Source organism: Pipra filicauda, unplaced genomic scaffold (assembly GCF_003945595.2).
Source record: "Pipra filicauda isolate LSUMZ 115617 unplaced genomic scaffold, ASM394559v2 scaffold678_size160543_pilon, whole genome shotgun sequence".
NCBI lineage: Eukaryota > Metazoa > Chordata > Aves > Passeriformes > Pipridae > Pipra > Pipra filicauda.
This window is the reverse complement of record NW_024104840.1, coordinates 76,455-88,715: the sequence shown is the minus strand read 5'-3', so window position 1 is coordinate 88,715 and position 12,261 is coordinate 76,455. Positions and strand designations below refer to the sequence as shown.

The window sequence follows — 12,261 nt, the reverse complement described above, 5'->3', positions numbered from 1 at the left end:
AACACAGGAGCGATGCTCTAAACGTTTACTTCTGACAAAGCTCTATTCCCGAGGAGATAATTAATACCCATTATCCTTAATATTCCCAAATTTGTAGAGGCAATGTTGCACAATAATCCTGTAGATAACCACTTCCTTTTCTTTTCCCTAGAAGGAGAGATTTACCTCTGCTGACATCGAAATTTTTACAGTCCATGATTATATTACTAAAAATAATAATAAAAAGCGTAACAGGAGAATGGGATTTTCTGTGTTCACTTTATTATTTACCATTTTCCCCCAGAAATATTATAATTAATGAACCTTCTGTAGTAATTTTATCCATAGGAATGTGGAGCCAGGAGAAGTTCAGATCCATTCAGTCCAGAAAGGGGTTGCTGCAGGCACTCTTACAGAATCATGGAATGGTTTGAGTTGGAAAGGACCTCAGAGATCATCCAGTTCCACCCCCTGCCACGGGCAGGGACACCTTCCACTCTCCCAGGTTGCTCCAAGCCCCAACCTGGCCTGGGACACTTCCAGGGATGAGGAATCCACAGCTTCTCTGGGCAACAGCACTTCCATGTGCTTTTATTGATTCAGCCACTTCTAATAACTGTTGTTTTAAAAACGAAGATGAATTGAACTTAGACTGAAAATTAGATTTCTGTCCAACAGAAGAAAAGGATTCTGAGATACTCTTGTGTTTCTCTTGGAATACAGAGGACAAAAAGAGGAATTAAGATTTCTGGGACCCTGCAAAATCCAGTGTCGACGATGTTCTCGTTTCTGGTTGAACGTGGTCGTGCAACTGCCCAGATTTGTGTGTTGACTTTTAGTGCTTTGGCTTTTGTCACATCTTTGGTGGGCATAAAACTTCAGCTCCTTCTGTTTATTTAAAGCTGAATTTGTCACCATCATAAGAATACATCAACCAGGATCCATCTCCTGCAAATCCGTGTTGCTGGACATGAATTCTGTTATTCTCCCTTAATTCTTTCTTAATAGAGTCTTCCACCATCTCTTCTGTGATATTGTCCCTGATCAATATGAGGGAGAGAGGCCAATAACTACCTGGTCATCCCATTCACCCTTAAAAAATCAGTGGTCTGGTTTTCCTTTGATTTTGTGGCCACCCCAAATATAGGAAGGATGTTGAAAACCAGAGTTGATGGTGTGGAGTGTGTTGTGGTTTTGTGAGGGAGGTGGTTTATGGAGCCAGGCTGGGAGAGCTGGGAATGTTCCCCTGGAGAAGAGAAGGCTCCAGGGAGAGCTGAGAGCCCCTGGCAGGGCCTAAAGGGGCTCCAGGAGAGCTGGAGAGGGACTGGGGACAAGGCCTGGAGGGACAGGACACAGGGAATGGCTTCCCAGGGCCAGAGGGCAGGGATAGGTGGGATATTGGGAAGGAATTGCTGGCTGGGAGGGTGGGGAGGGGCTGGAATGGATTTCCCAGAGAAGCTGTGGCTGCCCCTGGATCCCTGGAAGTGTCCAAGGCCGGGTTGGAGCAACCTGGGATAGTGGAAGGTGTCCCTGCCCATGGTCAGAGGTGGCACTGGATGATCCTTAAGGTTCCTTCCACCCCAAACCATTTTATAATTCTGGGACTGAACAGGTTTCATCCATAATGGAAGAACAAATTGCTAAATGTTTTTTCTCTGTGTTTTTAAACTTGATTAAGTTTGAGGGTTTAATGGATTCCACGACTCTGGTGTCACTTTATATCTAGGACTTGGGAATATTAAGTGTGTAATACAGGGCTTGGCTCCAGGATTACATCCATCTCGACTCAGAGTGTGTGAGGATGTGAAACACCAACTAAAGCTTTTAACTGAGAGAATAAAGCTTATTCAGAGCTCAGCTCTCTTTTAGAACCTCACCAGGGGTGCAAAATAGGAATTAATTCAGCTGTCGCCGTGGCCGGGTGTGTTTTCCTGCCCGCGCTTTGCTCACAGGTCAGTCTTGGGCATGATAAGAACTTATCCAGCTTGTTGTGGAGCTCAGCCAGAGCAGGAAAACGTGGGTCTGGAGAGTCACAGAAGCAAAATGTGGTCTTGCCCCAATGTTGCAGTTCAGGAGGACTTTGAGTGTTATCAACTCGAGGTGATGGACAGGCCGCACGTGCCGACGTGACCTTTTGGAACCTGAGGGTTTAATTGAGGCTCCAAACCCAGAAATATTGCTTTTCCAATAAAACACTGGGTATTAATTTTCCCTCCCAAAGAGCAGTCTTTGGGAGAAGGAGCTCTTTGTCCCGTTTCCTGGCCAGGTTGGTTGGTTTGACCGATGTAAACACGCCCCACGGATGGCAGGATCCGACCGCGGAGCCGAACTCCGGCTCCTCGCTGGAGATGGATGGGGTGTTGCAGACTTTGCAGTCACTCATAAATCTTGCTGGAAGCTCCTGTGATTAATGCCTAACGAGGTTTTTGATTGATGGCTTAGCAACTCCTAATCAGGTGTTACGGGACCAAATCAAGGAATTCCCTGACTTGGCTGGTCAAGGGAAACTTCTTTCCCTTACACAGGCAAGAAGTGCCTGGTTTTTCTTTTCTTTTAAGTGTTGATTTGGTTTTTGGGTTTTTTTTTCTTTGGATTATCTGGTTTTCCTTTCCTTTTAAATGCATTTCAAGTTCTGCCTTGCTGTGGTTTTTAATAAGTACACGGCCAGACCACAACTTCCAACATTGGAATATGATCCTTATTAAAACCCTCTTCTCTGGATAACTTGGGCTGTCCAGGCACAGGGAATAAATCGAGGGTGATGACACTGATTGAACACCAGGAATGGCTCAGCCCAGTGAGAGAAAGGGAAACTTCAGGCTGGTTTTTGCAGCTGGTTGCTGGCAGGGTTTGCACGCTGGGCCACGTGTTGATGGTGCTGGAAAATTAGAAGGGTTTTAATGTTTGTGCTGCAGTTACGAGGCAAATGTGCTGAGTGTTGAATCCCAGAATGGTTTGGGGTGGAAGGGACCTTAAAGATCATCTAGTGCCACCCCCTGCCATGGGCAGGGACACCTTCCACTAGCCCAGGTTGCTCCAAACTGGCCTTGAACACTTCCAGGGATCCAGGGGCAGCCACAGCTTCTCTAGGCAACCTATGCCAGTACCTCCCCACCCTCCCAGCCAGCAATTCCTTCCCAATATCCCATCTATCCCTGCTCTCTGGCACTGGGAAGCCATTCCCTGTGTCCTGTCCCTCCAGGCCTTGTTCCAAGTCCCTCTCCAGCTCTCCTGGAGCCCCTTTAGACCCTGGAAGGGGTTTCAAGGTCCTCCTGAAGCCTCCCTGCAAAGACCTCTCCTGTCCCCCTTGGCTGTGTCCTGTCACTGCTCAGCCACGTTTACACTTCATTCCTTTGTCCTGAAGAATCTGTGGAACTGTTGAATTCAGGGCACTGGGGGAGGAAGAGCTTGGATCTGTCTGGCACAGTTTTTACCAAGCTTGGATTTTTTAACTTAAAGCTCAACTGCCCCATCCCTGGAAGTGTCCAAGGCCAGGCTGGACGGGGCGTGGAGCAACCTGGGATGGTGGGAGGTGTCCCTGCCCATGGCAGGGGGTTGGAATGGGATGTTCCTCCCAGTCCAAACCATTCTGTGATTCCACAAACTTTGAGTTATCCAAACCAACAACTTTCACTGCTTTTCCAGCTTCTGACTTTTTCCCAGCCTTGAATCCAACCATCCTGCCCCACTTGCCTGTTAAATAGATTAATAAAACAAATGAACCATAAATTAACAGGTTTCCCTTCTTTCCCCCTAATCTTTGGCGTTTTTCAAACTGCTCTGAATGTCTTCCAGCAAACTCCTCTCCTGCTTCTCTATTTCACTTGTTCCCCAGCAGGGATAATTCTTTCTTTTCCCAGCTCAAACCTCTGTTGGTTTATTGTAATCTTGGAGCCAAGCCCTGTATTACACACTTAATATTCCCTAGTCCTGGATATAAAGTGACACTGGAGTCGTGGAATCCATTATAAACAGGTTTCATCCATAATGGAAGAACAAATTGCTAAATGTTTTTTTTTCTCTGTGTTTTTTAAACTTGATTAAGTTTGAGGGTTTAATTAGATTTTCGTGGCGATTTTAGGGCTGGTAATTTAGAGCGGAGAAGATGAAATGCAAAATACAAACGGATTTGGTAAATTAGTGTCACAAATTAAGCACAGTGATTATTTTTTTTACCCATAAACACGAGTTTTCAAAGCTTGTGCTCAGGTGAAGTTTTAATTGAGATGTTTTAGAGGCCGAATTTTTTTTTGTGTGCGTTTTTATTATTATTATTTCTTGTTCTGAGCTAATCCTGAATTGTTTCTAATTAGGGGCACGGTTCCATTCGCCTGGATATTTATTCCAATGTAATTTGTTTCAACTTAGCCAGCGCAGGAGTGATGAATTCCTTTCATTACATCCAAGTCTCTTTGATGGGCTCTGTCTGGCTAATTATTCACATGGAACACATTCCTAATGGCCTCAGAGTAGGCAGAATTTCCAGAAAATAAATAGTGGCTTTCGGAATACGTGGACAAAAGTCAGTTTTCGAGGGGTTTCTTTTCATCTTCAGGCACGAGGGAATGAAAAGGGAAGAACTTGGAACATGTTTCTACTCCTGCACTTGTGGGTTTGCTTAAATAATATCAAATATCAGGCTGCAAAGGGTTTCATCCCACAAAGGGACTCCCCTCAGCCCCTCACAGGGTGACAGGAAAACCATTCCTAAACTGCTTTGGCAGAACTGGCAGCTGTGAGAATTCATGTTTTCAATGATAAAGGAAACGTTTTTGGTTTGGGAACTGTCCAAGGGCGATTTTTTTGCAGCTTTCCAGGGATATTTTCCAACATATGTGACCCCCAGCACGCTCATGGATGTTTTCTGTAGAAAAAATATATATGCATTTATAAAAGGTGGGTTTGTAATGCACAGCTCACCATGGCAAACCTTAGTGTTTTTAAGAGCATATTTTATGTTTATAACCAGTGTGGAAAGGGCAGCTAAAACCCACCCACCACCTCCCTGGGCCTGCCATGGATGGAATCACTTTTTGGGAAGAGTGGGGACTCCTTGCAGGTGACTTTTGGTACCATCAGGGGCTCGGAACAGAGGGAATTGTCATGGATAAGAAAACTGTGGAGCAGGTTGCCCAGAGAAACTGTGGCTGCCTCTGGATTCCTGGAAGTGTCCAAGGCCAGGTTGGAGCAACCTGGGAGAGTGGAAGGTGTCCCTGCCCATGGCAGGGGGTGGAATCACATGAGCTTTAAGTTCCCTTCCAACCCAAACCAGTCTGTGACTTTATTCTCTGTGGATCTTCAGCACATGCTCCTTCTGATGTGACTGGGAAGGTGGGAAAATACCACCCAACACGGTCCAGGACAATCCAGAGGGTGGAGAACAAGCCAACTGCACTAAAATGGACCAAAACACAATGAACTTCACCAGAAAGGTGTAATTCCCACCTGCTTCACAGGTGGCACAAAAGAAAGGATTTTCCTGAAAGATTAAATCCCACTTGCAGCAGGACTGGACTTCCATTTGTTCCCGTAGGATACAAAGGCCAAAGGGGAGTGTGAGAGTTGCCCAAGTGACTGAGAGCAGATTCCTGCTCTGCAAGGATAATTTAGCTGAGCTTCAGTGGCTCTGCACAACTGGCAGGTGGGGAAGAACACAGAAATTTCTATTTACAACTGAGGTGAAGCTAAACATTTTTAAATCCCAAAGAAGCAGGATCTATTCCCTCAGGTTTAGTGCCTGCCACCCCCTCACCTTCCAGAGCATCCTCTCAGGGAAAGGTTTAATGCCCAGGGGAAAGAGGGCTGTGCTGAACCCACCTGAGCTGAGCTTCTGCAGCTCAAAGGGGCCCAGAAAATGCAGCAAAGAAAGGAGTAAAAATAAAGCAAAAAAGGGCAGATTACTGCTTAAATATCACCCATGTTCACTGCTGGGTAATACAGAATATTCCATGTATTCCATGCCTCCAACTAATTGCTGAAGACATCCTGCCCTGGTGTGGATGGTACCAGGTGTCCCTGCCCGTGGCAGGGGGTGGAACTGGGTGATCTTTAAAGTCCCTTCCAACCCAATCCATGATAACTTTCCTTAAAAACCTGCCTTCTCCCATGGAAAAGGACAAGGGGGAATGGCTTTCAAAGTGACAGAGAATGTGTTTAGATGGGATATTGGGAAGGAATTTCTGGCTGGGAGGGCGGGGAGGCCCTGGCAGAGGTTGCCCAGAGAAGCTGTGGCTGCTCCTGGATCCTTGGAAGTGTCCAAGGGCAGGTTGGAGCAACCTGGGCTAGTGGGAGGTGTCCCTGCCCATAGGAACTGGATGATTTTAAATTCCCTTCCATCCCAAACCATTCCATGACTCTAAGTAATGAAAAACAAGCTTTTACCCAATTAGAGCCACGAGAATCCCCAGGATCCTGTTTCTGATTGTTTTCAGCCGCGTTTCCCTCAGTCGGAATTTTCGAGGGTTTTGTCGAGTTTTCCGTACAAAGCACCTAAAAATCCCCGACGTTCAGGTGAAATGATAAATTTAAATGCTATTTTTATCTCTGCCTGCCGTTGCAGATGCTGCTGACAGAGTACCTGGACATGAAGAACACCCGCACGGCCTCGGAGCCCTCGGCCCAGCTGAGCTACGCCAGCTCCGGCCGGGAATTCGCCGCCTTCTTCGCCAAGAAGAAACCCCAGAGACCTAAAAACCCCCTGTTCAAGTAAGCTGAGGATGCTAAAGCCCTGCCTAAGCTGCCTTTGATCCCTCAAGTGCTGCACAAGGCTGGCTGCTAATCACAGTTTCACAGTGGGAGAGGTGTGGAAGTTCCGAGTTGGAGATTTAATGCCCGGAGCTGAAGCCCGGCTAAGATCTGTCACGGATTCAGCACCGGATTTGGAGAGTTCAGCTCTTCCCAGGGCTCATTTCTGGGCTGGAATCCCATTACAAAGCTGCTGCAAAGCCTGCAGTGATCCATTATGCCTCCCTTTGTCCAGGGGAAATTCAGGACCTGTTAAAGAGAGCGATAAAAGGGACCGGACAAAGGGAATTAAGATAACTGTGTAATTACTAGATAGGCTAAGCAGTTAATCCTGTCACTAACTCCTTTAATTCAAAGTTCAGGGTGGAAAGAATTAAGTGGTTGGGAGGAGAGTGTAAGAGAGAGGATGAGAGAGGCTGGGTGGCCCAAGGGAAGGATCTGCTGGAGGGAATCTGGGCAGGAATAAGGAGTGAGGAGGAGGAGGAGTTGGTGAGCAGAGGAGATTCACACTTAGGTTCAGGGGAGCTGTGCTGAATTTTCACCTCTTCTACTGCCCACATGTGCTGGTCATTCTCTTTGGCCACGTGAGGATTTTGGGGAGCACTAAATAGTGCTGGTTTTGCAGCAGGTGCCCTGAGGGGGTGTGTTCTCATAACACCTGAGGCCCCAGTCAGAAATCCAAGTCTTCTTCACCGATTTTGCCCCTCAGAGGATTAGTTCTCCTGTAACCTGTGCTTAGAAGGATTCCAGAGGTGCCTCCTGCTCCTGTCAATCCCTCGTTATTACTCCCCACCCTTTTTTTTTAACTCTTTTTTTAACACTTTTAACTTATTTGTCTTTGCCTCTCAGGTTGGTCCTTGTGGACTGTTAGAGCCATAAGATAAATGCTTAATAATGGATTGGTCCCTAATTCCGTGAGAATTTTCATCTTATTAATTTTGATCTTGTTTAGGGCTGACTGAAGGATGCTTTTAGGGCTGTTTCAGGTTGAGAATTTCACTTCAAATGTGCCCTGACTTGCAGATCATAGAATCCCAGAATCAGCCAGGTTGGAAAAGCCCTCTGAGATCATCCAGCCCAACCCTTGATCCAACCCCGCCGTGGTTCCCAGCCCATGGCACTGATGCCACATCCAGTCTGTCCTTAAACACCTCCAGGGACGGTGACTCCACCCCCTCCCTGGGCAGCCCATTCCAATGCCTGATCCCTCTCCATGGAAAACATTCCTTCCTGATGTCCAACCTGCCCCTGCCCTGGCCCAGCTTGAGGCCGTGCCCTCTTGTCCTGGCTGGAGAGCTTGAAAACTCTACAGAAGCTGGACCTGTCCCGCAACAAAATGAACAGTTTACGAGGCTTGCAGGAACATGATCTGCTGGAGACCATAAACCTGGAGGATAACCAGGTACCACACTTCATATCCACCTCAGCTTCTTCTAAGAATGCAAAATGCATTTATTTTTTTTAAATTAAATTCCTTTGAGAGACCAAAAAATCTCACAACACTGCAAGAAATGAATATTAGAATCATAGAATCATAGAAATCATAGAATCATAGAATCATAGAACCAGTCGGGTTGGAAAGGACTTCTGAGATCATCAAGTCCAACCCTTGATCCACGACCTCTACGGTTCCCAGCCCATGGCACTGATGCCACATCCAGTCTGTCCTTAAACACCTCCAGGGACGGAGAATCCCCCACTTCCCTGGGCAGCCCATTCCAATGGCTGAGCACCCTCTCTGCAAAGAAATTCTTCCTAATATCCAACCTAAACCTCCCCTGGCACAGCTGAAGACCGAGCCCTCTTGTCTCACTGATCTCTGCCTGGGAGCAGAGCCCGACCCCCCCCGGCTCCCCCCTCCTGGCAGGGAGTTGCAGAGAGTGAGGAGGTCTCCCCTGAGCCTCCTCCTCTCCAGGCTGAGCCCCCCCAGCTCCCTCAGCCTCTCCTCCCAGCACTTGGGCTCCAGTCCCTTCCCCAGCCTCGCTGCTCTTCTCTGCCCCTGCTCCAGCCCCTCCAGGGCCTTCCTGAGCTCAGGGCCCAGAGCTGGACACAGGAAATGTTTAGTGGAGCAAAACCAGGGTGGCTCAGCCTCTCACCCCGGGTCTGTTCTTGGGTTTACAATTTATCTGAGGAATAAAAACTCCCAGTTTCACTGCAGCAGGCTCAGGCTGTGCATTAGTTTCCCAGCAGGGAGGGAGGGAGGGTGGAGCTGTCTCAAGTGCAGGTGAATAACCTGTGGGAGCAGCACATCCCTCGCTGCTGGTCCTGTCACCGTCCCTGCAGTGACAGCAGAGCTTCCTGGGCTCTCTTGTTTGGTCCCCTGTCAGCTGGCACCAGATCTGTGCAAATCTCCCTTGCAATGGAATTTCTCGGCCCGCTGAGGTTTGTACACGTTTGATGGAGTGTTATCCTTGTCTCCTCTCCCATCTCCAGTGCTTTCCCTGCCAGCCTTCCAGGCTCTTCTCCTTGCCTTTCCATCAGCTCTGTCCAAATCAGAGCCTTCCACTTGTCATCAGGATATCTGCATTTAATTCCTGGCCTCAGGAGTCTCTCAGGGCAGGGCTCCACCTCCACCTCCACTGTGTTTTACTCACAGGTGTTTGTGCCGTGTCCTGTGACAGCTGGGAGCTGATTTAATCAATATTAATTAATATTTAATTAATCTTAAAGAATAATATTATTTAACATATTATTTCTATAATAATATAATACAATAAAATATATAATATAATATAATATAATATGTGTATTTATATATATAATATGATAAAAATATATACTATATTAATACTAGTTAATATTAAATAATATTTAATTAATATTAAACACCTCTGCCACTTGTGTCTTCTGTGGAAGAATGAGGACTCCTCAGTTGAATCCTGCTGTCTGGAAATCAGCAGCTGGTGTTTGGAAGAGACTTTTTTTTCCTTATCTTTAAAATGGGTGTAATAAAAAAAAATAAATAAATCAGGATTTCTTTAGTTGTAACATTGGTTTGGGGGGGAAAAAAAAAGCTTCAGATAAAGGGTGTTTTGGGAATTTGGATGTTTTGTGCCATCATAAATGTGGCTTTTTTTCTCTTCCCAAAGGTAGCTTGATTTGCAAGGTGTAAATTGGGTTTGGGGTAGGAAAGGAGGGAATTGTAGACTTGCAAAATTTCGTGTAATTCTGTGCAAAACTAACATTTCTTTGACATTCTCTGCACGGGAAAGGAGGTTCAAGGGTAGAGGATTTAAGTGGAAATAGGAATGTGGAGATTTGGGAAGTGGCAGAAGAAGGGAAATAGGGGAGAGAAACTGGATGTCTGTGGGGAAAAAAAGGGGTGAGATGTGGTTTTGATGCCTGGAGAAGATCTCTGGGCTGTGGGGATAATGATACACTGAATATCTCACTGTGGCCAAGAGGGAGAACGTTGTAAATACAGAGACAAGAATTTCCTGCTCATTTAATTAAAGTCTGAAGAGTTTGTTGTATTTTGATAAATCATTATTGGTTCAGTTGCAGTAATCCTCACACAATCCAAATTACAGCAGAAAAGCCTCGTTAATAGTCATAACCCCGACGCTGGGGAAGCTGTGAAATGCTTTTTTCCCTTTTCTCTGGCGTGATGCTGCTGTTCCCAGTGTCCCTCTGGGCCCCACTGAGGCTGCTTCAATATTCCTGAACAGCAGGATTGGGAAGGGGATTGGGAAGGGGATACAGCAGAGGTGTTTTTGTGCAGGAAGTTCCCCTCCCAGTCCAGTGTCCACCAGGGCTGTTTGAAGGTGCCTCGTCCCTTGGGAGATGTTTTATCCCCACCATGTGCTCCCTTCTCCCTGTTTCCCAGTGCCCACCAGGGCTGGTGTTCCCAGTGCCTGGAGCAGCAGCCTTTGGCCACATGGAATATTCCCAGCTCAGGCAGGTCGGGCACAAGGCCCTTGGCCACGGGACACTTGTGGTGTCCAGAACTGTCCTGGAGTCATTGAGGGGGTCAGATCAGTGCCCAGCCTGTGCCCTTTCATCATGAGTGCCAAAAATCCTGTTCACGAGGCTCCAACAGTTGGGAAATATTTGTCTCTGCCCCTCAGGTTGGTCCTCGTGGACCGTTAGAGCTGTAAGATAAATACTTAATAATTGATCTTTCCTAATTCCACGGGAATTTTCATCTTATTCATTTTGCTCTTGTTTAGGGCTGACTGAAGGATGCTTTTAGGGCTGGCTGGATTGATTTCTTCCTGTTGAATTCCAGGTTTGAGTCCTCCTCCCACGCCATCAGCATGAGTGCCTACCTGCGGGAGCAGAGGAGGGAGCTGTACAGCAGGAGCGGGGAACTGCAAGGTATGGAAAGGGAAAATGTGTTAACTGGATAATTGTCCTTTGCAGGAGCTGGAATATCCCATCCATGCCGTGCCAGGTATTGATCCCCCTCTGCTTTGCCACTGGTTTGAAGCTCTGTTTATTATTAAGTTGGGAAGCAACAGGGTTTGTCTTTGTTCCCTCTGTTTCCAGCTGGAGGTCAAGGTCTGAAAAAGATACTTGTAAGACAGTGGGTGAAGTGGAAACCTCACCCCCAGCACTGGGTTGGGATTTTTGGAGCTTCTTTGGATACTTATCTGCCATTTATCTCCTCACATCACATGCTGGGTGGGATACTCCCCCTGGATTGCTCTGGGAGCTGAGCTCAGCCAGCTCTTATTTGAAGTTGGATGGACTAAAGTGACCAATTCTTTGTCTTTTGTGCACTGGAAGAGTGTTTCCAAAAGGTGAATTTGAGGACTTGGGCTGCTCTTGCTGGTTTATATTCCCTGTGGGACATGCTTTATATCCACAGGGAGGTGTCCTCCAGGCATGGCATCATTCCATGTGTTTTTCCTTTCACAAAAGGGTTGGGTTTGGCAGCAAAATCAAGGGGGATATCTTAAGGTTGCCATGATAACCTACAGCAGGACTAAATTCTGGGTCATCTATTCCAGTTTCTTGCTGGGATAATCATAACAAGAAAATAATTTATACTCTTAAAATATGATGGCAAAGAGTAGAACTTCTCCTTGAGCTCTTGCCCATGATAATTTCCAGTTGGCTTTTAATTGAGAGCGTTTTATAATTTACAAAAGATTGTTTGGATGACTTTTTATTCCCTTCCTCCTTTTATAACTTATCCTGAGCGACAAGTTAAACCCACCAGGGCGTGCAGAAAAAAAGCCTGGAGGGACAGAGAGAGTGTTCTTGTGGCAGATTGTTTCACTTTGGTGATCTTGGCATCGATGATTGTGGGATTAACAATTCCGTGGTGAATATTCAGATGGTTCTGGGTGGGCTGTGAAGGAGGAACCTGAGGTGCAGATGTGCTGGAGTTGACAGGTGCCCCACATCACGATGTGAAAGCAGAGTGAAGTGGAGACACCTGCCATTTAAATTCTGATCTCACTTTTTGCACACACCTGGGAGGTGTTGAACGTGCAGCTCTTCGCCCCCGGAGGTTCAGGTTCTCACCTTCACACCTGTCACACGTGCCCGGGGTTAGCTGAGAGAAGTCCCCCAGCTCGGGGGGGGATGTTG

At 46.7% G+C, this 12,261-nt stretch overlaps 1 protein-coding gene across 1 annotated transcript in view; it reads left to right on the top strand.

Annotated features, from left to right (window-relative positions):
- Positions 1–12,261, top strand: part of LOC113987184 (exocyst complex component 4-like) — a gene marked incomplete at its 5' end in the record, with an annotated part of 145,375 nt that overhangs the window by 70,132 nt on the left and 62,982 nt on the right. Inside the window, 2 exons of the mRNA XM_039388695.1 lie at positions 6,539–6,684; positions 10,952–11,040. Of these exons, the coding sequence (XP_039244629.1) occupies positions 6,539–6,684; positions 10,952–11,040 (235 nt within the window). The remainder of the gene's footprint in view (positions 1–6,538; positions 6,685–10,951; positions 11,041–12,261) is intronic.